General features: G+C 36.3%; 1 protein-coding gene across 1 annotated transcript in view; it reads left to right on the top strand.

Moving 5' to 3' along the window:
- The window catches only part of CNTNAP2 (contactin associated protein 2), a 716,903-nt gene that overhangs the window by 346,645 nt on the left and 342,613 nt on the right, over positions 1 to 27,645 (top strand). The window contains exon 11 of the mRNA XM_085049831.1: positions 19,417 to 19,523. Within this exon, the coding sequence (XP_084905957.1) occupies positions 19,417 to 19,523 (107 nt within the window). The remainder of the gene's footprint in view (positions 1 to 19,416; positions 19,524 to 27,645) is intronic.

Raw genomic sequence — 27,645 nt, 5'->3', positions numbered from 1 at the left:
CAGAGTCTGTAAGATGAGCTGGGTTTTGGTGTCACAGCTGTTTTACACTGCTCTGTTCCTCCAGCCCCTCCTTTGCCCTGTCAGCAGGCCATGACTGTCAGCTTGCTCAAGCATGCTGCTGTGGTGAAATGAATGTTAGGTGACCATCTCAAAGTGCTGTGTTATAGTCAGATGTATGCCTTGGACAAGGGAAGAATTACTCATTGGTGTGCTGGTTAAATGTTGTGACAGAGGAGGTCCTGTTTAAAGTGCAGCACTGGCACACCTTAGACAACAGTGGGAAATGAAGCCATTTTAAATGCTTAGTTTGAACATTTGCACCCAGGACACCTTCCTGGAGAGCCCCACAGCATCAAGGTACTGCAGCAGCAGCACCAGAATGGTCAGTGGGCATCCTATGGCTCCTAATAATTTTTCAAGTTGTAGATAGAAATAAAACCCATGCCTATGAATTAGGGTACAGTCTTATATTTCATTAGAACATCATATTTGGGAGTTAATGTGAGATGCTTTGACACCATCTACACTTCAAGATTTTGTTGCAAGTGTTGTGCTGTAGAAGTTTCCAGAAGATGGCAGAAATTAAAATGTATTAGGATATAAGAGTAACAAATTATGACAGCCCAAGAAGAGGTCAGAATGAGGCACTGACATTTTGAAGCATATGTTCACATATTTTGAATGTTTCTTGTGAGTAATAAAACTGAGATACTTATCCCCGCTGGCTGCTAATGATCTTGCTGTATTTTTTCATGAGGAGAGCATAATGAAGCTATGTGTCCTAACTTCAGTAACTCTTACCTATCATTCTTATTTCCCCATGTGCATTTCAGTTGTCTGAAGCATTTTTTGTGCTTATAGTTTCTTTATCTGTAGTTTTCTTTGCAGGTAATCATGCATCCTGGGCTTTACTATGCAGTCAAAATTGACAGTACATGCTACATTGTTTTCATTCAAATAAACCCCACTGAGAGCCTCGGTGGAAACTGTGTGACCTCATGTTTCACTTTTGGATAACCCCAGGATTCTCAAATACTAGTCTTTTATGATTGTACCATACTTCTAATCTAGCAGGAATCCTGGCTCACTTGAGGCCCATACATTGCAAGAGGGTCACAAATTTTGTTAGCATGGAAGACCCTCACTTGAGTGCCTCCCAGGATTTAAAAGAAAAGATTTCTTTTCCAACCTGTGAGGAGAATAACTAAAGGGCTTAGTAAGTTTTAAAAATCATAAGTAGATTTACTTGTGGAAATAAACAGTAAGGACAATAAAGTACCTAAACAGCAGAAAGAAGACTATGGAAAATGTAGGTCTACTACTGAATGGCATAGGAAAATGAGGGACAAATTACATGGATCAGGCTGAGGTACTGAACACCTTTTTTGCTTCAGTCTTGGCCAGTACAACTGGGCTTCAGGAGTCTGAGGGTCCTGGGACCAGGGCCCTGGAACAAGGAGGGCTTACTCTTGTGGAGGAAGACCAAATTTAGAAAGCACTTCCAACAAGTTAGATATACATAAGTCAATGGGGTTGTACCCACAAATGCAGAGGGAATGGGCTAATACCTTTGCAAGGTCAGTATCAATCACCTTTGAAAAGTTGTGGGAACTGGGAGATGTTCCAGAAGACTGGAAGACAGCAAATTCCCCTCCTATCTTCAAGAAAAACAAGAAAAAGAGTTTCAAGGGAACACAGGCTGGTGAGCCTTATCTCAGTTGCTGAGAAGGAAACATTTCTAAACACATGAAGAACACAAGGTTTATTGAGGGTAGTCCTCATGGACTTATGAAGTCATGCATAATCAAAACTTGCTACAATAAGGTGACTGGCTTGGTGGAAAAGGGGATGGGGGCATTGAATATTCTTTACCTTGTCTTTAGTAAAGCATTTGACATGGTCTCCCATGTCATCCTCACAGCGCAGCTGAAAAAGTACATTAGGTAAGTGGATAGTGAGGCTGGTTGAAGACCAGTTGAAGGGCTGGGCCCAGACGGTTGTGATCAGTGGCACAAAGTCCAGTGTAAGGCAAGTGGCTAGTGTGACTTGATTGATACCCCAGATATCAATATTGAAGCCAATACTGTATAATGTTTTCCTTAATGACCTGGATGCTAGAACAAAGTACACCCTGAGCAAGTTTGCAGATGATCCAAAACTGCGAGGAGTGGCTGACATACCAAAATGTTCTACTGTCATCAAGAGGAGCATGAGAAGGCTGGAGAAAGGGGCTGACCGTATCCTCATGGAGTTCAACAAAGATGAATGAAAAGTCCTGAACCTGGGGTAAATTGCCCCATGCATCAGTACAAGCTGGAGGCTGACCAGCTGGAAAGCAACGTGGCAAAAAGGGCCCTGGTGATGCTGGTACACACCAAGCTGACCATGAATCAGCAATGAGTGCTTGTGGCAAAGCAAGCCGGTGGTACCCTGGGGTGCATTAGGAAAATCCTTGCCAGAAGGATGATCCTGCCCCTCTACTCAACCTTACTGAGGCCACACACAGCTAGAGTGTTGTGTCCATTATTGGCTCCCCAGTACAGGAAAGAGAGAAATGAACCAATTAGAGGGAGTCCAGGAAAAGTGCTACTAGTGTGATTTAGGGATTGGAACATCAATCCTATGAGGAGAGACTGAGAGAGCTGGCCCTTCAGCCCAGAGAAAAGAAAGCTTGCAGCAGGTGGGATAAGAATGTTGTTTTACAGCAGAATTCTCTTTCTCTGTCTTTTTCTAGATCACATATTCACTAGTATTCTTTCTCCTTCTCTTGTGTGATAAACTTACTTTTCCTACATTGTAGATTTTTAACTTAAAGCTGATAGTACCTAATTTTTTTATTATTTTATTACTCTTGCTTTAGAATTCTAGGAATCAGTTTTGTCAACTTGAGCCTCTGGTTTTGATTGCTGTTTGTAGCCCACTGGGAACCACGTATTCTTCTGTCTGTGAGGACTGTCATTATCTTGTAAACTACACCCAGTTTTTCACAGAAATTGGTAGCATTTTGTCCTGTTCCACTATAATTCAGGGACAGCTTATTTGTATAGCACTGCTATTTATAATATATATTGCTTAGAAATAATTTATCTTCGTAGCTGAGCAAATTGCAGTATAATTTCTCTGCTCTTGCCTAGACCTTTCTCTTGTTTATAACAGTGATTTCTGAGTTACAATCTCTCCAACATAAATAATGCATTAGTTCATAATTTAAATGTGACCTATCTTTGCAAGACTTGTGACTCACTATAAAGATCTTTTTGAGTAGCTTCATAACTTCAAGCAGATTTTGGTAGCTGATTTATCTCTTCTGATCTGTAACATGATATGGAGGTTTAGCTTTTATATGTTTGACAGTGCTGTGAGGACCAAAAATGCTAAGAGTCCCTTAGTATGAAAGGAAGTGGCTCACCAGAGAATCAGACTAACATAGACTGTGCTAGAATATCATGCTCTAAAATCAGGAGTCGAGCACTGTAGTTAGAAGATAGGTTTTCTTTGGTGGAAAAGATGATTGACATAATTCATTTCCACTTCTATAGGCCTGGTGGTGTTAATCCTTAAAGTTTGTAAAGTATCAAGATTTAAACCCAGCTGTTGAAATAAAAATCTAAAAACATGGAATTAAAGCCATTGCAGGGGCAAAGGAAAAGAGCTGCACATTTCTTAAATTGTGTTGTTGTCAAATAACACCAGTAAGGTCATCCTAATTCTCTGCTGTCACTAAACAGGTGTTTTTCACAGATAGACCGTACTGCACAAAGAGAAGAGTGAAAGGAAGTTACAACCATTGCATCCTGTTAATACCACTTAAGACATCTAAATGAGACAGTGAATCTATATATCCAGTAACACTTTCTGGCTTGAAGGAAAGAATTTCCATCCATCTGTCCCCCAAACAGACAAGTGTAAAATAATATAAATAAATATATAGTATTAAATAAATAAATCCAGGATAGGTACTTAAGGACTTTCAAATTGCCTGCATATTGGCCCCACAAGCCCTCATGAAAAACCAAAAGGCATTCTGTGGGTTGCATTGCATTCATTCTATCCCAACCATTAACACTTCAAGTTTTAGCTCAACATCTGTATATGACATGGAAAGACAAAGAATGATGTTTCCACATAATGGCATTATGTCTAATTGCATCTACTTTTTTGTTTATCAGACATACATGAATTTGGTACTTGTGCAGTAACCGAATACAGGCGAAATTTTGGCAAAGCCTAAATAATACACAATTTCTTCTCACTGGGTAGTTAAAGTAATTCTTTAGCATTTGTTGAGAAAAATATCTCCTTGAATGTATCAAGTATCACAGTCATAGTGTAACTCTCTTTTGAGAGCATATGCAGTAGTATTCCTCAGTAAAACAAATACACATCCAGCAATCTTGAAATTTCTCCCTTTTCGGATAATTCCCATGCCATTTTTAAAATTCTCAATAAACCATTAAGTATTATGTGTCATAGCATAATACTTAATTGTATAGCATGTACTATATATAGCATAGTAGAATTCTACTTTCCAAGTTTTCTAGGCTTAATGGAAATTTCTGCTTGACCCTGTTGCCATTAAACACCACTATAGAATATAAATAGGAGAGAACAATGTTCACTTATCATACTACTTGAGGAAACACATTATACATTTAAAGTATTAAGATGGAAATCACTATTTACAAACAAACAGCTAAGACTTTTAAGAGTCTTTCCATTTTTAGGGAGAAAGTTGTCGCTGTTGAGCCGGTAGCAGAGAAAAGGACCCGGGTTCTCAGTGTGACAAGAAAAAGAGGACTTTATTATTTTGATTTCAGCTTATATAGACTTTTCAGAGGTCACCCAGATTGGTCAGTCAGAAACCTTCCCCCAGGCCTGATTGGCCAGGCCTGAACTGTCCAAATCTCGAGACACTGTTTTTAATAACATCCAAACTGTACCTTTGTTTATAAAACACAGAAGAAGTTCTCATGGGAAAGACCTGTGCTAGCCACAGAAAGTCACAAACTTGTTTAAATTATTAGAATAAGCTGATTGTGAGTACCACTAAAAGTATTTTGAAAATGTGATTGTATTGTTTGGCAGGTTTGATGTGGCATTTGATAGACTGGAAGAGAAAATCATACAGGCTACAACTTTCACAATTGGTTCACTTTCCTTTGCTCTTTATGTTTTCTTTTGAAGTATTAGTTATTAGTATTAGAATCTCTAGTTATTAAATCTTAGTTTACTGTATTTCTGATCTGAAGCTTTAAATTTCTTATCTGTTGGGGTTGGGCTCAGTTAATCTATGATGAATTCTTCTTAACTGGGTTTTACATAGCTTGGTCAAATCCCTGATTTCTAAGGTGAAGAGCCATCCACTAAAAATCAGGGATTATGAAAGTCTAAGAATTAAGTATAGACTTTTTAGCAGATCTTAATTCATCTGATGCTATTTTAAATAAATATTAATTTCATTAATATATTAATATATATATTTCATTTTACAATATATAAATAAATATTAATTTCATAATCTTACATGGTAAAATGTAAAGAATGGCTATACCACACCACTGTATGCAATTACTTTGCATAGTTTTTATTCCAGTACTCCACATCTGAACCCTTGAGAGAAAATAAAAATATCTTCCCATGAAACACTGAAACATACAATTGATGCAGTGATCAAGGAAGAGAATAAGAAGTATTTTTTTCCAAAGTTGGAATATTTTCTTTCACTTTTGACTGTTTTCCAAGTTATCTGTTTAGAAAGAAAAGTTTTCCTTACTTGTCATTTTAGCTTTGCTTTTCAGAGTTGGATGCATGTCCTTCTTTATCAAAAATGGGAGCCACAGATGCCTACCAGGGAACCTGTCTCAGAAATGGTGTTTTAATGAAGCTTTACAGGGTGACTGTGGATTCCATAAGAGGCTTCCCAACCTTTATTGATTTATTTCTGTTGGACAAATTCACAGAAATTACAAAACTCCAGGTAAATTTCTCCAGATCAGATGTGTAAATGCTGATTCATGGGGCTTGCTTTATTTCTTGATCCAGAAGCCCCTTCTCTAACTACAGCAGAGCATTAGTACACAGGCTACAGCCTAAACATTAACACTGTAAAGCTTACTTGTTCCATCACTGCAAGGACATAAGTAATTTATACATATCTGAGAACACACTGTAGATGCAAACATTAAACGACATTGATAAAATTTTGGGTTCTACAAAGGTTTTTTATTATATTGTTCAGGATTATTTTTCTGACCAGGAGTATTTATAGCAGTAAGACTTAGAAAGAAGAGATGTGTATCTGAGAATAAAAAGTAACCTACTAAGTTGGCTGGTGTTGTTGGTAAAGTGGGGAAAAAAGGGTCATGTGTGCATTCCTGACCAGAGGTTAGTGCAACTGGGACTCTTTGTTACAGCACACCATATTTATTATTTTGTAAGTACAGGTCATGACTGGGATCATCTGGGATACCCCTTCCCTGCATCAATCACTCCTACATTACCTGTTATATGCAAATCTTTCAGAAAAGAGGGAAGAGCTTCACATCTCTCAATGTCAGCAATATTCAGTAAAAAAGACTTGACCAGGGGAAGATGTTGCTTCAGCATTTCTTTCCAATCCCTCATATAAGAGGGAAACGAAGCAGTAGGAATTGTTGACATATTTTTAATATGCTAAAGTTAGGGGACGAGCACTAACTAAACAAAGCAAAGTTTTAGGAGAAAAATGTATGTCATATAGTTAACATTTTGAAATAGTTAAACAATGAAAAGATATATCATTTTTGCAGCAGTGGCCATGGTTCCATTCTTTTATACATATGGTACCATATGTCTTTGGATATAAGGTAAATATAATCTGTCTTAGCAGATTTCCAAGAAACAGTTAAAACACCTTGTGTTTAAAGAGAATAAGCATCAAAAACAGAGACAAAGAGATCTTTTCCAGTCCCACTATGCAAGTACAAGTATCTTGACATGATGAGTTGATTATATTGTTTCATGCTTCCCAAAACAGTAATTTTATTGACACTTGAGGTTGCAGTAGTTCATCTCTTTCCTGTCCTTGGAGTCTGTGTTGTTTCCTTATTGCCTTGCTTTGAGCAGCTCTCAAGTTTCTGTTTTTCAAGTAGTTTGAAATACTTCCCCCAACAGTGCTCACACTTGTGATTAAACATTTTTTTTCCTCATTTTTTTCTTCTCTCTCACACTTTTGTCTTCTACATACAGTCTCTCTCTGTATCTGCTTTTCATTCTCCAGTTTAAATTCCTTTCTGAGCATTGATGCAGCCAATGGTGCACAACCAGTTTAGATTGCTCCCATATCAGATCTACTGAATTTCAGGCTAAATTCTTATTCTCAGTTCAGGTGTCAGTGCAGCTATCAAAGCTGCAAAGGTTCTTTTGACAGTTTTCTTGCATACTGCCCCAGTCAACAGCTCCAGTCCATTTTTCCCTCAGGAAAAGGGAGAATGATGGGAGCAGTATATTTGGAAATATACTTTCAATTTGAAACAGCAGGCTGAAAGGTTTTAGTACTTGGCTTGGTAAAGTCCCATCCATATAGTATATTTTACATCACATTTCAAAGTGCAAAATTATTTTAAAATAAAAAAGACACTCTTCATTTTGAATATGTCAAATTACATGTTTCAAGAACTTCAACATGTTTTCCAACATTTTTCAGTTTGAGATATTACTCAAATATGGCCCTTTCCTCTGAAGAATCTATTTCAAGAAGTGTCAAAGATTTAATGACAAAATGTCTGGAAAGCAAAATATTATGTAGGGATTTTTCCTTATTTTTCTCTTTTCAAAGTAAAACCTCTAAAACTATCTACCAGCCTGTCCTTACTCTCCTGGAATACTAAGTGCATGAACGAGTTAAGAACCGATGCTGGCAGTATGTAACTATTTATTTCCGTTCTCGTTTATGCTTTGTTTACTGAATTTCTGGAGTAAAATTTGTAACTGAAATAAAAACACTTGAGAAATCAAAGCTTATAATAAACTGAAATACTGGCAGACCCTGAACTATGGTTCCCAAATTGCAGTGCTTGAAAAGCAGAAAAACAGAATCAGGACCCTCTAAGTACTCCAAATTATGGTCTATCAATTGTTATATAGGGCAATCACAAGCCTATTTTGGTAGAATAATGGCTTCTCATCACTGAGCTATTTGTAACTAAAATTAGGCATACCAGGGTCATGTCATTACATTTTTTACAGTCAAGTATGTGTTATTTAAACTGTTGTATCTTCATAGTTACATTTGCCTTAAAAACAATTTTGCTCTAAATATGATTTTTTTCTTGAAAGGACTTCCCATTTTCAGAAGCTTGAAATTGTCACCATTCTTGGCAAAAGCATGTGTATATGTTTATGCGTATTGAATGTAGGTGTGTGAACAGAAATGCACCTGTGTGTGTGTACCCACACCTACTTATTACTTCAACAGGAAGCCTCCTGGCTTCAAAGCAGTTCATTGCACAAGTAGAAGGTAATAAATGAATTGTTTATTACTTACAGTACATATCTGTTTTCAGGAAATTGAAAATGAATTGAATAGAGGACTGTATTAGTATAGTTATCACAGAGCTGTGACCACACTGCAGCAGAGCTGCAATTCATTGGCACATCCTTGCTTTTCATGTCTTTAGACTACAGCACTCATTATATTGCAATTTATAACTATGTTTTAGGGCTTCGATAAAAGAATAAAATACTGATGTGTACTAAGAACACAGATAAAAGACAGGGGAATAAGTCAGTTTAACCTACATGCTTCATGTTTTATACATGATATTTTAGCTGAGGATATTGTTGTTTCTGGTAGATGGCACAATTGTCATAGTAAAGGAGAAAAAGCAAATTGTGTAGATTTTAGCATATGCTCCATGATAATTTGGAGGAGAATCATGCAGTGCAAAAAGAAAACTCATTTCTGTGTTAGTTTATTTCTATTGTTGTTCATTATGACTGCAATGATAAGGAGGAGGAAATTCCATTGTGATAACATCCTATGCAAATATAAATTTAAATCCTTTTTTCTGATCCAAAAATCTTGCAAAGTATAAAGATGAGAAATTGGAGCAGAGAAGGGGAAAAGGGTTACAAGTAAATATGCACATTATATTCTCTCTACCAAATGATGAAATATAATTAGGCTTTGTGACTCTATGGGTCAACTCCAGGAGTGTTCCATGTGAAGTAAATAGTGTGTGAATGCAGTCTATGTCTGATTCATTCATGATTGATCCAAGTCAAATTTAAATTAATGACTCAGAGAATCTAGTCTATATGTCCTTGCCAATATTGAGCAAACTGGGAATTGGCAAGGATATACTGCAAGAAAAGCATGCTGACCTCAGCTATTCCTCTGTGATACACAGGGATAACTAAAAGTCTTAGTTGGTTTATTTTTGCTCTGCCATGAAATAAGGAAGATCTGAGTTTCTCTCGGAGGCAGGAGAAATTACTGTCCTTGACTTATGTGTTCTACTAGGGATTTAATAATGAAACTGGCATTTATACCAGTTGTCATTAATAAATGTCTCAGAAACATTTCTTATTTGCTTCCATCTCGCATTTGCTTTATTGCATAGATTGTGTGTTTTGCTTTATTGTGTACTTTGTGTGTTTTGCTTTACTGCCAAGACTATGTTTTTGTTTTGAAGTGGAAAACCTTCACTGGTAAGGCAGAAAGTGTTTTCTACAATGCTTACAGATCAGACTCTTCTGGTTACACGGTTACTAGAGCAATCCACTGGAATTAACTGTTTATAATCTAACTGTTAATGCAAGATCCACAGTTTCTGTAAAGACATTAGGACTTGTATAAACTTTACCTTCAAATTGGTATTTGTAAGATAATGGTCTTTTAGGGAAGCTTCCAGATTGTGTCTATCACAGTGAAGAAAGTAGCCAGATTCCTAATAGTAATGACAGTAAAGAGTAACAATAATAACAAGAGTAAAAATTAAAATAACTGTCGTAATTGTAAAAAGGTGCTTTAGGTGAACCAAATAAAAATCAAAAGTCCTTCATACCAGGCAAGTAAAAAAACCACTTGCTGTAGGGATTTTTTTTTTTTTTTTAGGATTACCACTATTTTTTAGCATTTTTAAACAAAGTCATTTAGGCAATATGCATTTTGCAAGATCAGCATTACTTTAGCAGTACTAAATCATGTTTTACCTCAAGTTTCTTTTAAAGTGCAATGCCATAGCAATTGGGACATTGACTTTTAATATGTTAAACTCAAAACCTACCAGTTATAAAATAAAACTCCATCTCATCATGTCATAGCCAGATTAGTAAAATAAGATTCTGAGCCCAGACTGTACTTATATCGATAGTAGTTGATGACTTCTTATAGCTCCATGACCATTAAGGTGATTAATATGCTCTTCATTTGCCAGGCAAGATATTTAATGGGTTGTGCATTTTGCATATGATGCAGAAAGACTTTTATCACCTATTGGAAGATCAACATGACATCACTGTTGTCCCCAGTTAAGAGGCAGACAATCTCAACAAGTAATGCAAAAGATAAAATCTGCTATGTTGTGCACCAAGGAGTGGAAAAATGTCATGGCCAAAGGCTATGACAGCCCATTTCCTGGTTTGATTGACACAGCAAGAATTTTTTATTATAAAAATATCCATCAGTATTACAATCATCTTTATTACCAAGCAATTCTTTACATTATGGAAAGAAACATAAAAATTTCTAATTACCAGTTTCTTTATTCCCCAAAATATAAACTTAGGAATAATCTCATTTAAAACATAGCTCTATAAATTCTGTATTTGCCTGGTGATCCAATGCATGGTCTCTTGTGTCTATAGCAGGGAATATTCTAGTCACTCTTCTGTATTATATAGGCTGTTCACTGGTCCACGTGCTCTGATAATTATGATCTTCTTAAAAATGAGAGCAACTTTCTTCAAATGTCTAACTTGAATTGTAAGGTAAAGCTGACATCATAAAATCTCAGGAGCTGTATTTGATTAGAACTGTGAAAAGAAGAAATAATAAAGAATTAACAAGACACCAAAGAATCTATTTTGGGGTTTGTTCTCAAGCCCAGCCAATATATTCTACTTTACCTATCTGAAGTAGCAAAAGAGAGGTGATTAGATGAATGCAAAACTAATCCAGTCAGATTTTGAACAGGGCAATACTTGGAAAGGTTTAAAGATTTCTGCAGAAACCTAGAGATTAAAACCCATGAGATTCTTTTGTAGAGCCTCAATGCTTAGCACATATTCTCATATCCCCAAGAGGTCTGTGCGGTGCCAATGTGGCACAGTTAGTTTAGTGAATAACAGCCACTCCTGCATGGTTGCTCAAATAATAAACTCAAACATACCAGTCCACAAAAATTTGTTACTCAGAGTACCTCTCATCTGCTCTAGACAGTCTTAAACAGGGTAATGACTAGGCAAAGGTAATGGAAAAAGTTAGAAACAAGCCCATTGGACATAAATAATATTTAGTAGCTGGCTTTCATAAAAGTTTATTCTTCCTTTCATTTCAACTCATTTAACAGGCCTAAGATAGATGCAAATATTCTAATTTGCACCAGCTGAAGACCTAAGCCTGTGTTTTCTGACTAAAATATTGTCCAACAGAATTTGTTATTTTTGTCTAGCCTGATTAGTTCATTTATGAATTTCTGGGCTTATCATCTACCTCTGTAAGATTATCTCAGCACACTCTAGTTTGCAGCTTTTGGTCTAGATGTAGCCCATGGGCCATTTTGTCCCATTTTATCCTGCTGTTCCCCCTGCCTGCCTTGCTCCACTCCAGAGAAGACAGACAACTGCTGAGCAAGTGCTGCCTGATACACCACCTCCTCCTGCTTCAACTCCACACAGAGTTGTTGTTGTCATGAAACAATTGCTAGGAACTGACAGGATGTATGCCAGGGCTGTGAAATTCCCTCTTGTTAACTGCTGCCATGGATTCATCTTCCCCTGCTTTGCCTCAGTAGAAGTGGCAACAGTTAGAGTTGGACCAAAGTAGTTTTTCAGCCACCAGACACCATAGAGCCTAGGTTATGCCTAACATACAGGTACAGGAAATTGTCTACTACAACTGCAGAAAAATGGTTTATCCAGCTCCTGCAATTGCTAAAGTGGAACCAGCATGATTTAATTCTAAGGAACAATTTATTAAGTGCTCTGAAAATTAAGAGCAGTAGAAAAGAAAGGAAAAATTAGTCTCTACATTTTTGTATACAAAATAAAAACCCCATAAATCCAAGAGGATCATTTAATCCAAATGAGTTAACTGTGGTACTTTATGCATTAGTTCTCCATTAATCGTTGTAATGCAAACTGCTTAGCATGGCACCTTACAGATCTGAAGGTAACACTGAAAATACTGTTTGGCAGCCTTTACTAGGAATATGGCATAAAGGAACTTTTCTTAACCAAATGTCACTGCATATTTTAACATTGATTTGCTCTTTGTAAATCACACTTTAAAAGTGCCAAGCATTTTGTTTTGATCTCATGACAGAACAAGTTGGATAATATCCGCCAAAGAAACATGAAGGCTTTGTATTGTTATAAGTCACAAAGAAAGGCCAGGTACTTCTTGGTTCAGGTTTTTTTAGTTCTGCCATTGTTGATTATATGCATCTGTGGACAATTGGCTTAGAAGGCAGCAGTAAATTAAACTAGTTTGGGAATTATTTTGAATCTAAATTAATTTTACTGTCCCTTCCATCTGCCCTTTGTGTTGCATTGCATAAGGGATCCAAATCCTGTTGCTGAAAATCTCAAAGTCACTTTAAACACTTGTTACCTTGTAAGAAATAAGAAAGAATGCAGATCAGCTGGTTTTACTTTCATTTAGGATACTCTGAAAAACATGGACTCTCTATGGAATGGTTAATTTTAACCTAATGTTGGTACAGTAGGACTCTTCAATAGCACTGTGTCCTTAATTGGATTACCTTAATGTTCAGAATGCTTTTGCCATGATGAGTTCAATGCATTCTATTGCATTAAAGAGCAACATCACTGGAGACAGATACATATGTTTAAAATGGTTTTGTGATTTTGTTCCCAGTTTACAGAATGTCTTTTAAATAAACATATGGATCTTCAGTGATTCAAGTTACCAGCTGAAAGCATTTATTGCTCTTAAAAATTATTTTCCTTTTATGTTATTTTATATACTTAGTCTTTCATGGTTTTCTTGAGCAGTCAGGTAATTCTGAAGAGTAAAAAAAAAATCTAAATTTCTGTAAAGTTTTCATAGTCTGCGTGGGAGTGAACAAAGGTAGATGGTGACAGAACGGCATACTCAACAAGCACAGCAGCATGCATATTGAAGGATCTTTGCAAAAAATTGTGATAAAAATATGGATTTGAAGGATATGTTTGGAGCTGTTAAAAAGGGCAACTAGTGGGAAAATACTGGAAAGCCATTCAAAGCAAACTGTTTGTGGTTAGCTTAGAGGCAGAGAAATGGACAAAAAAGCAGAACAGAAGCAATTTGTGAGAGAAATGAGAGGTGAGGTGTGAGCATGAGCAAGATTAGGTAGGGATTTGGTGATGAGAAGGAAAAGATTGAATTTCATGTTAAGGATAATTCAACCCAGGTAATTTTCCTTTGCAAAAAGCCCTTAATGTTTTGTTCTGCTCTGCAGAAGTTCTCATGCTGTTATTATCACTGTAGCATTTGTGTTCTTCTCACTACAGTTGCAGGCAGTACATGACAAATATCTTGTGTGTGTTCTTTCTTGTGTGTAGTTCTTTATTTCCTTTTGACCTCTCACGTGGAGGAGTAGTTGCACAGGTGAATGTTTTGTTTTGGTTATTTCTTGGCTTGATTGTTTCAAACTTATATATAGAGTTAGTTTAGGTTGTATCTACACACAAGTTCTATTTTGCACTTATGCTAGAGGTAGGAAGTGTTAAAGGGAAGCGGGAAAGGAAAAGTCTGTGTTTCACAGGAGATAATAGGGAGATTTTTCATGGTTCTTCAGTACTGAGGGACTTTATTTAATAGTCTGCATGTGGCCATATGGACATTTGCCTTTGTGCGCAAGAGAACTTTTTTATCTTCTTGCTCAAATGATCTCTAAAGGGATAGAGTCCTCTAAAAAGACTGAGGTAGTGACCTGTTGACTTACAGGGGATTAATAGCACAGTTACAACATTAAGAAAATATAGTCACATAATGAGAAAAAAGAGATTGAAAGAAATGCTCTCTGTTTCTTATGGAATATTAAAATATCTAGATTAGAAAGGTGTCCGGAGAAATCCGTGAGCTCATTCTCCTGCCTTCAGGCAGAACCAAAGATACTTGAGCCGTTCCTAATATATGTTATTCTGAGTTGTAAAATTTATATTTTCTAGAAAATATTTTCTACCACTGAGGAACCCCATTTCATCTTTACCCTTCCCCTGTGGATATTTCTAACAGTTTGTAACCTTCCTGTTTCCAACAAATTTTTGTGCAATTGAAAATCAGCCATTTCTGATTTCTGCTGAATAGGCTGTGAGGATTTTTCCATGGGTCTTATATCACTCTCCTGCTTATACTAACATCTTATACTAAGATACTTTTTCTTTGTTTTGTTTTTTTAAATTTCTTTCTTCTTGTCAATAGTATGTCAAGCTCACTTAGGATCACTGTACCACATGTGGAACAAAACAAACATAAAGCCACACAAAAACACCAAATAAGCAAAACAAAAACAAGCAAACAAACACAACAAACCACTTCAAACAGAAACAAGTAAACAACCAAACATCAGCAAAAAGCCCAAACAAATTTTAAAAGGTTCATTGCTTTATATTATGAGGTGTCAGAGTTAACCTGATATAATTTAACAAAAGAAAGAGAGAGATCCAGATCAACAGAAACCAATTAATCTGCCTTTAGTAATTTTACTATGCTTTTGAGGAAAATAGGGAGTTATTTGAAGTAAACACAAGGTAGAGAAGAATGCAGCGGGTGTTTATCAACAGTTGATTATACAGGATTAACCTGATCTCCTTCTCTGATAAACCACTGTATTTTTTTGTCTCAGGCAGGAGAAAAGTAATAGATCTATTTTGTCAGATGTCAATAAAATATTTGATATATTGTAATGATGCAAACTATTAGCTAAACCAGGAAAGCTGGGATTTTAGAAAGGAATTGCGAAGTAAGTCATCAACTGTCAAATGTAATTGCCTCTCAATTTATACTGATGGGCTAATGGCTGGCTGGGAGATAAGATTTGCTCAGAGATCAGTGCCAGAGAAAATCTATTTAATGCTTCAACCTTGGCTCAAAATTAGGAATATCTTGATGAAACATGCAGATGATACAGCTTCAGCCTAGAAAAATAACCTGAAAAATCTGGATCACACCATGGAAGTTATAGTACAGAGCAATGCTGTTGAGAACAGTAGCAAGATTATCTGTATATAATGGAAGTCATTAGTTGGAAGAAGTAGGGAAATGTAGTAAAGGTGTTTAATGCATTGAACACTCTCAGGGTGTCTTTGAGCCTCTATCCTGAGGTAGTCAACAAAATGAGATATATTAAGCAAAATAATTTCAGTAAAGAAATGCTATCAACAAAATTCTGATCAACTCAGAAATCACAAAACATTGATAAGACCTCCTTTAGAATACTCAGCAGAATGCACGTGCAAGCAGGAGCAGAGTTACAAGGAAGAACTATAGAAAATATATTTTCCAATGGGAGACCTCACAAAACTACAGACTGAAAGAAGTTATGATTGCTCTCTGCAAAGTATTGAGATGTAAATCCCAAAGGGAAACAAATGTTGTTTGGTACACAAGTCAAAGTTTCCAAATAAAATACCAAACAAAACAGCATCTGTAAACTCTCAGTGGATTAATTGTGGGGTGGAAATTAAAAGAAAGTGAAGGGATGTAAAAACACTTGAAGGGATGAAGTTGTAGACTTGCTTTACAGAAGGAGCCATAGATCAAGAAAGTTCTCAAATTGCAAGAAGTTCTTAAAATCTAGGTGTCCAGAATGGGAAGAGATAGAACTTGGAGATGGAGAGCTTACTTCCAGTTCTGGTTTGTGATGATTTCTAGCTTCAGAGCCTGGTTTAGGAGGGAAGTGCTGTTTTGAAGGTTTGTTTTGTTTGATTTTGCTTTTTATGTCATGAAACCCTATTCCTAAAGGAGAAGAATTGGATTGACTAGAAACACAGTCTTTTAATACAAATAATCGGAAAATCATGCATGCATTTAATTTTTTAAGGTTTTGTGTATATAAATTTTGAGTCTCTATTAAATGATAGGCATAAGGTAGATAAACTATATGATTGTATCTGCTCAAAATACAAATTTCTTAGCCAGATGTATATGGAAATTTGTAACTCATATTATGGAAATAAATCTGTTTGGAAAATAATGGTGTTTACAGTGATATATCTTATTTTTTGTGATATTGTTTGCTGAATTCAAAGAGGCGTTTTATGTAATTTCTACATTCTGGATAGCTAACATTTCCTGTAAAGTCTATTATAGTAGGTAAGGTTTGTCCCAAATGTGGACAGATGAGCACCAAAATTATGCTACAGAAGTTTGCTAATGGATTTAATAGAAAGTAAGATTTCTAATTCTATCTGATGAAATAAATTCCATAAAAGAGGGTGAATGCAGCAGCGCAGACTCAGAAACAGCTCCCCCACGCTGCCTGGAGGAGCCGTTTCTAAGCCTGACCGCGCCGGGAGGGCTCCTCGGGCTGTGAAGCTGTCTCAGACGCGGTCCTCGTAGAACTGTAGCGAGTTGAGAAAGGCAGCTTTTCCATTCCAGGTTCCAAGCGGTTTATTGGGACAATAGGGGAGGAACTGGGGAGCAGGGGAGGGGACGGGGGTGGGGGGAGGATATGAACTCCATGAAGGCTGGAATCAAAGAGGGCTGGTTCCCAGTCCCGCCGGGGTTTTATGGGTGGGGTTGGGAGGCGGTCCTGGCTCACATCAGCCGGTCAGGAAGGGTCGGGGGGGCGGGATTAGGGGAGCAGACACCCGTTACAACAGGTGAAGGGAGGACTTCAGGAAATGATCCTATAGTTAGATTTAAACTTCGGTGTGCACTAGCCTTAAAATAGTTTACTTCATTTTTCTAAATGCATCGTCTTTAGAACGGGAAAAATCAGATGAGTAAAAAAGAAATTTGCAGATGCAGACTACGCTAATCCAACCATCATACTGGAAGCATAAAATTAACATCAAGGAGTTTGTTGAATGTCTCTGTTTTTATGACTTAATACACTCCATTAAATGATACAGATAAATATCTAGTTTTCATCTTTCTGAAGATTAAGTAATTTTCCTCAGTTATATAGTCAGTAATGCAGTCTCTTTACTAGTTATGCTGCAATAAAAGTAAGTTATACTGCACTAAAATGTAAAACTAGTTGCAAGCATTAGGTATGAGAGTTCATATAAATAGCTGGTGAAATTCACATAGAAAAATGTTTGATTTGGTCATTGGAAAATTACTTTTCACATAATGTATGTTCAAATGTAAATGAAGAAGAAAATACATAAAAAGAAGTTATCTTGGAAAAAGTACAAAGCCATATTCAGATTTAGGAACTTTTGTAGTTATTTACAGCCTTGAATAAAAGTTACTTTTATGAGATTATTTTTGAAATGTCATTACTCTTTGCTTTCCCTGCTCTTGTACCCAGCAGCTATGGATTCATGTAAATTGTTAATTGTTTGGATGTTTAGAAATGTGCTATTATGCTCTCGTTTTTCTTCTGTGGTGTTGAGAACGCAACTGAATAGTAGTAATCACCTCTATCTATTCATTTAGTCTGCCACACTTATAAAACTAAATTAATTCATTTATGCCATGTTGAAAACATAATTTATTGATCTGCAATAATTGCCTCAGGTAGTTTCACTGCATTTTACTGTGAAAAGAAGATTTTTTAAATGCTTTGTTTCTTGCTCTAGAAGAGCATTTCTTTAAGAACTATTTTTAACCGTGCCAGTATTTTCTGATCCTTTTGGAAAAGGATGGGTAAACTGGAGTTCTAAAGGCTGATACAGGATGTAAGACATCTATATTCTGTATATTCTGAGGTAGGTGTACTGGCATGCATAAAACAAACAAAAAAAGTAATTTCTAAATGTGAGTACACAACATTCAATTCTTCAATTCACATTGTGACATAAGTTGTTCTTGGTTGTTGAGCCAATGCTGTTGACTGGAAACTGAGGACATAAGAGACCGTAGAGGAATGACCCAGACTCTTCCAGTTTCAATAATTTTCTAAAGAGAAAAGCAAAGCTTTCCTTGGGTGTTGTTCATGAGAGCATTAACTATCACAGGAATATGATGAGCTTCAGATTTATCTTAGAGATAGGAATGCTTAATTTTTAATGCATTTATGAGAATATTTTCTTTGTCTAATAGGGGGTCTCCTAGTTTTGATATTTAATGTCATAATAAAAGATATAGATATGGCCAAAAAAACATGAAAGGAAAGCTCCTTTGTTTCTTGATCAAAAGGCAGAGCCTGTACTGAGTCTGATTGTAACTAATTTAATAAGCAAAAAAAAAATATTCTTTGAAATCATATTTCAAAGCCTTTTCAAGGAAAAGAAGTTTAATATTTTCAGAGGTGAAAGTAAATGGCAATTCCTGTTTTTTACTTTATTTGATAGAAAAGCACCTGGCCAAACTCAGATCTTTGAAATCACGTCTGGGTAATATTTCAAACAATTAATATATGTTCTGCTATAACTTTGGTTTTTTTCTGTTCTACTTTTTCTTTTGCATTCCTTCCACTCTCCAGCAAAAGTGTAGTTGCAGAAGAGCAGCAGGTGTGTGGGAGAAAGGTGAACAACACTTGCCACAAACCCCTGCGAAGAAAAAGCTTACATAACTTTTATAACAAAGCCTATAGTTTGCTTTGGTAGTGCAGCTTTACTAATTTCCTTGCATCCTAGCCAGCAGGCGCCCTGCCTCCCTTTTATCCCATTACTGGCAACAAAAAGATGAACAGTAACCCAGTGGCATTTTGTTTTTAATGTCCAGTCAGCTGTGGGACTGGACACCTTGAGGCGTGACACCACCTGCACAGCAGGAGGAGATGTGGCTTGCGATGTTCTTTCTGTTTTGACAGCTGAGTACCAGTCACATGTTACTTAGAACCCTGATTTATGATGATGAATTTATTCAACCTTTAATGTGATTTTTAGCTTGCAGAAGGGCTTCAGCAAAGCCTTGATGAATCTTTTATGCAGTTCTGCGTTCAGATATAAATTCTGTTATTGCACCTAAAATAACAAGGATTCATTACCAGACAAGGGCATAATACACTGCTTGTGCAGCTCAAAATTTTGCTTTGTGTAAATCTTGATGCTCATTTAGGTTTCTCTTTCTGTCTTTGCATCTCGTCCTGACAGGTGTGTGCCCAATCACTGTGAACATGATGGAAAATGCACCCAGACGTGGGACAGCTTCAAGTGCACATGTGATGGAACTAGATACAGTGGTGCCACTTGTCATAACTGTAAGCCACCCTGCTGTTTCAAAATTTTCAGTAGAGTAGGGAAGTCTCTCATGTCTTTTGGCTGAGATAAAAAGTCAAAGCCTTCCTATCTGGTTGTTAAAGATCTTCAAGCCTTTTTTGGAAGAAAGTGTTGGCTTAATCACATTCCACTTTATCTGCATCAGGATGTATTCATATAGCACTGTGCTGCAGCATGCTATACACCAAAGTAGTACAACAGCAGCTGGGTGTACTGAGAAAACACATTCTCAGCAATTGCCCATGAGATAGAGTTTCTAATGAAAATTGTGAATCTGCCTAAGCTGTTGGGGCGGGCTGCTGACTACTGCTAGAGATGCTGGTTCAGGTTGCTCACCCCAGATGGTGTTTATACACTGATTATCAACCAGTTTAAAATCTAATTATTTGTTCTGTGGTTATGACTTTCTCAAATAAGAATATTTCTTATGATCTCCACATGCCCTACACTATTAAAGCAGAGAAAGAAGAAAGGTACTGTTGCTGTTTTAATAGGTACTAAACAATGCATGCTGAGTCAATGGCATGTGTCTTCTGTTCCTTCTCTCATACACTAAAAAGTGGAATTTTCATCTGAAAAGCACATAAAGAAAATATATCCAGTCCTTAGTTTTGTCATCTCTTTCTTTTGCAAACAATCTCCTAATATTGAGAAGAGAGAAAAAATGCTTTTGAACAGGTGGTCAATTGAGTTGAAGCCAGGATTTATAGAGATAAAAATTTGTATTCCTTTATTATTTACTTTAAATACGACTGTGTATAATTTTACAAAGATAATTGAAGATTTTTTTCAGTTATAACCAAAACTAATGAGAAAATTTTTTACTATTTGCAGTTGTCTGGATTAAAAACCTACTTTATGGTTAAATAATATAAATGGAATAGGGGATGTATTTTATATAATTATTAACACATTGATTGGCAAAGTTCTCTGATCTGGCTACTGAAATTGTAAACTTTAAGAGGTAAATGGCAAATGAATGTTGACAAAAGAGAAATATTTAAGGTATCAATTAGTGGAGGAGAGATTTCAAGGAAGCCCTTTTTCCACCAAGAGGGAATGTACACAGTGATCACATGGTTGCATCTAATCTTAGGAAAGAAAATGCAGAATTTACAGTGATGCAGTGTTTCAGTGACACAAAGAAAAAAATTCATTTCTTTTTCTGAAAGCATAATATGTTTAGAGCTTTTTCTATTATAGCCCCTTGGAAACTGCAATTCCTACATATGTGACAGGCTGTTGTTTAACTGCAGAAATGCAGGGATGGAAGCTCAGTTAAGTATATTTTCTCTAGTGAGCCTCTTAAAATACTACACTTTAGAGGAAACTGTATCCTGTTGGGCCCAGTAGCCTGCCCTGAGTTCCAGATTGCCCATTTCCTGATACCTGGATGTCAGATGGCCCAACAGGGTATTTTGGGCTCTCTCTCCTGCCAGTGTCTCTGTGTGCTCCTTTGTGGGTGTGCGGAGCAGCTTTGAAGACATAGCTGAACATAGTTAAGCTTTCTTCTTGAGCTCCAAAGAGAAGTAGCAAGGACAAACGGATGGCATCACTTTTCTGAAATCACATTTATTACAAAGGGAAGAAATAATAATCCAAGGAGATGTGACATTTTTCTTAATAGGATTTTCACCTGCCTTTTATGGATAAAACAGTGCAATAAGGCAAGTAAAAGGCATTGCTGAACTGCAGTATCAAAAGAGGGATTTGGATATATATTGTCCTGTCTTTATGGAATGGATAAAGTGTATGGGATTACGTACACTGTCCAGGTCATTTGGAGACACATTGTTCAAGAACTTTTACTTTTGTAGTTCAGGCAAATTTTCTAACTTAGATGTGTAAGCTTTAGTTTTGTTACATTTTTGTGTTTAAAGAACATAGTTTTTGTTTTTACCGTGTGCTGCTCTACTTTAGAAGTCTTGCTCCTTACAAAACAAGGTTGAGCAGAAAATTATTCACTTGATAGATATCCTGTCAGAATGTGTGAAATCTTATGCCTTTCTAGAGTATCGAAGTTAATGGCACAAAATGAGCAAAAAATAAAAATTCTGGCATCAATATACAGACTGAGATAACCTTAACTCTTTCTATATTGAGCAGGCAATAGCTGTCAGTATTTACAAGAGCATGTTCCAGGTACAGCTGCAAATAATGAAGCTTGCCAGAGGTTGTAGTTATGCCATCCTAAGGTCTGGGACCACAGCTCTGCTGTGATGATGTTGATCCTACTGTCCTTTCTAACTTGTGCAGTGTGTATGCAGACTCAGACACACTTAGTGTGCTGCCTTTTGCTTTTGAATTCTAAAGTTTATGGCAATAGCAGGACAAAAGACATGCTGGGGAAGGAAGGAAGCTGGAACGATAGCTGGTGTGTGGTATAAAAATAGCTGGAAGCAATTCTAAACAGCACTGCCGATTGCATGAAAAATATAGCAGATGTCATGATTCTATGGAGCAGGAGTGTTTAAGTGCAGATAGCACTTGTTCAGTACCATTTTACTTAAAGATAATATTATTTTACAGAGCAAATTATATGCCACAGTAAAATATGTTTTTCTTTTTTCAATGTATGCATGTGGGGGGTATAACAGCATTTCTCAAAGAGGTTGGAGTCGAGACTATTTTAGTGGAGATTGTAACTCCATAGCTGATGATTTCAAATAGTTCAAGTTATGCTGAACTAAAAGGAACAAGACAATTTTGTATTACTGAAGGTTTTTTTTCAGTGAATTGATTTTTCTTTGGTCGGGTAATTCAACAAGGTTTTGAGCTTTTGACCTGAAACAAGGCAAAGCTTTGTAGCTTTGACTGAATTTCAGATTGTAGTTTTAGGTTCCTTTGAAGTTGAAACTCAAAGACAAACTCAAGGGATGAACTCCTTGAAGTGAAAGAGAGGAAAATGTTTGCATGAAAACCTTATGAATCAAAATTATTTTGTTTCACACAGGTCTGGCCATAATATGATAGTGAAAACAGCAGCTAGTCAGAGAAATGGAGAAATATGTATTTTGGGACTGAGACATAGTATGGGCTATAAAACAAAAATAAACAGCTAGAGAAGGAAAAGTTCCAAATAAGTAAATCTGAAATAAAAAATTTAATTCTTATTATCTCTCCAACTATGTAAATCAATTATACTTGTTTTCTATTTTAAGATTATGAAATAATTTGGGTTTTGGAATATGACACTCTTAAAGGAAGACTCTTCACCTTTCAGAGATACATCAGAATGTCCAAGCTCTGTGTTCACTCTCTTGTTATTTCTCAGAGGCTTAAGCTGCTATTCAGAAGAAATGATAACTTGTTTCACCAGCTACAGCTGGGTCCCTGGATCCCAATGGCAAATTAACCAAAGCTTCTGGAAAGTTGTAATTCTCATTGCATGTTAAATACCTTATTGTCTACCAGATTTCTCTCAGCAAAGAGATACTCATTCCCAAGGAAATGCTGTGGCCTGGCAAACACCAGACTAGTACACTGATTTTATCATTAGGCAGGCCTAGAAGATAAATGAATGTATTTACTTAAAAAAAATTATTTATAGTGATGAAACATTTACAAAATTGTTTAAAAATTAATTGAGTTATAATTAACAGCAAGTATAATCCTTAGTAGCTTTATTGTATTATCTATATTTTAAGCCCTGACTAATGAACTTTTACAGCCTACCAAAGGCTAGCCTGCTCATGCAGAGTTCTTAGAGTGATACTTTTCTAGTCTATTAATGAATGATTCCTGAAACCTTTGAGAACAGCAGCTCATTTTCCTGACTACTTCTCATCTCCATCACTTTGCATGAGTTTGTTCTTCTAGTTCCAGGTTCTAATATTCTTCCTGCTGTTTACAGCTAGTTTAAAACAGGGTGGTATCATTTTTAAAATTGTGTATCAGGGTAATAATCATTCAAGCTTCTTTTTCTCAGATTTTTTATAAGTCAAAGCAAGCTTTCTCTAGAATCTGCATTTTAGAGAAACACAACAAAGGACTTAGAGTGTTTACCATGAAGGTGAGGTATTTACCTCCCACCTCGTGCGTATACTTTGTGAGAGTTAGGAAAAAGCCAGAAGCACTTTTTTTTATTATATTTGTATTCTCCTAATAATTTCCATAAGAAAAATACTCAATTCGCACTTAAAAGATTAATTTTAATGATCATAGAATCATAGAATGGTTTGGGTTGGAAGAAACTATAAAGATCATTCAGTTCCAACACGCCTGCCATGGGCAAGGACACCTTCCATGAGACCAGGTTGCTCAGAGCCCCATCCAGCCTGGTCTTGAGCATCTCCAGGGATGGGACATCCACAGTTTCTCTTGACAGCCTGTCCCAGTGTCTTACCACCCTCACACTAAATAATTTCTTCCTAATATCCAGCCTAAACCTGCCCTTTTTCAGGTTAAAACCACTCTCCTTAATACTACATGCTCTCGTAAAAAGTCTCTCTCCAGCTCCCTTATAGACTCCTTCAGGGACTGGAAGACACTGTAAGATCTCTCCAGAGCATTCTCTTTTGAAAGACAAGTTCTTTTTCAAGTTATTCTTTAGTTTCATCTTCAAACACTGTCGTTACTTTTACAGCTGTACAAATCCCTTCAAGAATATCAGTCAGGAAAATGTTTTCTTATAAACCTTCAGTTATTCCACAGGAGGGACTAGCATCCAGATCACATCTGTTGGGTGTTAGTTCCGTAAAAGAGTAGGAGAAATACAACCTTAGGTACTCCTGTCCCTAGAAGAGGCATTAATTGCATCAGAATATGCAGAGAATGCAACACTGCTGTGAAACATTTTTAGATTGGCAGTTTGCTGTAAGTTTTTTTCCAAAATGAATATTTGAAACAATGTAGCAATGATTCTTGGTTTCCAAATAAGGGAACTTGACCTCTGAATTCTCTGTCTTTTCATAGCTTGTTGGAAATAAATGTTACCCTATATTTTGGAACCTGATCCAAAATTAACAAGGAATAAAACTTCTCTTGAAATGATAAGTACATTAAGTGTCACTGGAAGTCTAATGGGCATTGATATTTTTCCCAGGAATATTGACAATCTCCCTAAAATGAAATATTGCTTTAATAATGAGCTTAATATTTTCTAGAAACACACTTTGAGTAAGAAACATTTGTGTTGAACACATTGTAGAAGCTGTGATAATTCTCATTGCTCACTATTGCCAAAATCAATAGTCAGCAACACAAATTTAATTTGCACAGGCTCTGATCTTCAACAAGACCTCCATCAGTTAGTTTGTAATATCTGACTTTTCTGCATTTCTATAAAAGGAAAGTAACCAGAACACTGGACTTTGTACATTTAGAGTGTAGAAAGGAAAGAAGGTCATGAGAGTGGTGTTCTCCTGTCAATAATTTAGGAAATGGTTCCATAGTGAAAAAGCAAATACAAAATTTGGTAAATCTATGCACTGAAATTTTCTTCAGAAAAAAAAAAAAAAGGAATTCCGTCATTTTTCTAGTCATCCCAAACAAGAAGAGTATGGGGTTCCATTTCACTGTAGACTGGAAAAATTCTGAGAACATGATTATCCTTGTGATAACAAACTGATTTGTTAGAAAAAGTGGATGCCCTGCAGTTTCACAAGCCTATTAGTGCATTATTTGATCATGAAAAATGCAATAAATACCTCTGTGCTCAGAAACTGCAATACGTAAGACATTCTTGTGAAAGGATGTTCTGATCCAAAGACAGGAAGAATGTTGGTTTTTAATACACCTGAAGTGGAAGATACAACCTAGGCAGAAATGTCCTATATTTTGAGAAGGCTAGGCATTAAGAAAAAAAACAACAAACCTGTCTCCTCTTCAGCTGTCCTGCAGGGATTTTTGTGAAGGACTGTTACAAACTATCACATTGACATTTCTGAATCTTTGCCAGAGAAGCGTGATGTTTTAGTCATTCAGTGTAGCAGAATTTTGCATAAACAAACCTTAGATTCCAGAACTGGCCCTTCTGCAGAAAGCACAAAAGTGATATATGCTGCAGATTTGTGGGCATGCAAGTATCTGATTTTAGTGAGATTTAGCACAAGTCCTGCACCCATATGACTGAACAGATCACACAAGATTGCACAATTTCCTAGCAGCAAATTGAGAATTTCCATTAGTCAACTTGTAGAAAGGCAACACCAGACAACACAGAACAGAACAAAAACATACAAAACATACAAACAACATAAAAAACAACAACAGAACATGCTGGGCTCAGTTTCTGCAGTGGAAAGCTGATATTTAAGGCATGCAGTGGGACTCCACAATGCTTATTAAACTTGTTCATGGCAGAAAGATTGCTTGAATTATGTAAAAGAAAGAATGAAAAATAATACTGGGAAGCCAAATTGCTTACTTTTGAAAAAATTAATAGGAGCTTTCAGTAGGGGAAAATCTGAGTTGCTCCAATTCTCCACCTCCTCCTGTGTTTGGTGTAATTTGCTTAATTTGGGCTAACAGAGTATAGCTGCTGTGGGATGCACTAATGGGAATGAGGAGCTTTGTAGGGAGGTGAACTGGGAAGTTACTCTGAAGAAGGTGAATTTGGAGAAATGCTAAGGGTTGTTTAAACAGAGCTGCTTGGATAGGGGAGACTGGGGCTGGGGAAAATGTATAATAAATTAGCACTGGGCACAGTGATGAGAAAAGGGTTATCAGCTCTTCTTGCACTGTTATTAAAGAGCAAGTTTTGTACTAGATACTGTAAGGAAAGGGATTATAGTTCCTCACCCTACCACCTCATCCCCTTGTGACCTGTTGTTTGGATGTCCCTGATGAGGCCTATGGTTTTTTGAATTGCTCCTTTGAGTCCCTGATTTGAGACTCTATTTGGGACCTGAGTCTAAGCTAAGCAGTTTGCAGGAAGTGAGTAATTCTGCATTCAAACACAGCAGAATGGATGTGTGAGCAATGCTGATCTTGGAGAGATAGGGGGTGAAAAATGAGCTAAAATTTCTGAAATCTCTAGAAAGATGCTTTTGTTGTCTTCTGCTCATAGTATCCTGAGAAAGCACTTTCAACTACTGACTGTTCTCTGCCAGTTCTGTCACTATCAATTTATTTTTCTCCTCCTTTTGCACACTCAGTATCTAAAGTAATCAAATGTTTAAATTTGATACATGCTCTGCAAAACCTCATTTCTCAGATGTTTGTTTCTTTTGAGAATAGAGATTCTCAAAGCCTGTTTATAAAGAAACTACTTTTGTTTACAGAGGTTTATTAAAAGGATTGTATAATCAATATGCTACCTTTCTAAGGAGGCTAATCTCTTTTTTTCAATAATGCTTTTCAAAGAAATTGTCATCATAATTTATAATTGTCCTTGTGGATTCATATTTTATTTATTACATGTTTTCACAGGATTTAACATAATGAATATCTTTTCAAAAGTTGAAGACTATATTAAATTACATCTTTCTTATTAAAATGTAATTTTAAAAAATAACAGAAGTTGTTGGTTTAGTGTTCTTTGCTAATTTTTCATGTGTAACACATAAGCCCAAAATTGTTACATTTTTCATCTATTACTACACAACTCAAAAAGACAAGCTTTTTACACTGATGATATTTAAACATTTTTTAGTTTAGGGATGTTGCAGTTTTTTAATTTTGAACTCCAATATTTATTTAAAAATCAGATTGTTCTTAGCTTCAGTGCTATAAATTAGACCTCTTCTACTACTAATTTATTATCAACTGACCTGAGAACTGCTCTGCACCAGGTGTTTATGAAATGCAGAATATGTCATAAATTTGTAACAACCTGCATTTTTATTGTAAGTAAATGCATGTGGTCTGTGTTCAGGCCAGAAAGGGCTGCAGTTCTAAAATGAGCAATAGCATCAGGAGTATTTAGTGACGGTAAAGTGGAGAAAATTAACATTAGGATGCAAAGCAGAAGATGAGTAATCAACCAGCAGTAATTATGCTGAAATTAAAAAATCAGATGGAAATAAGTCTACCAGGTGAGGTGTGAGAGAGAGTGTAAGGGCTGATACTGGGCTTCAGGTTTTAGCTGTTTGTATAGTTGAGTTGTTTATCTGTAGCTCTGCTTTGTAATCCCGTGGCATGAGTTTTTAAGCTAAATTTCCA

The sequence above is a fragment of the Lichenostomus cassidix genome, chromosome 2 (assembly GCF_008360975.1).
Source record: "Lichenostomus cassidix isolate B80296 chromosome 2, HeHo_3.0, whole genome shotgun sequence".
Taxonomy (NCBI): Eukaryota; Metazoa; Chordata; class Aves; order Passeriformes; family Meliphagidae; genus Lichenostomus; species Lichenostomus cassidix.
Note: the sequence above shows the minus strand (reverse complement) of the source record. Positions and strands in the feature narration are given on the sequence as shown.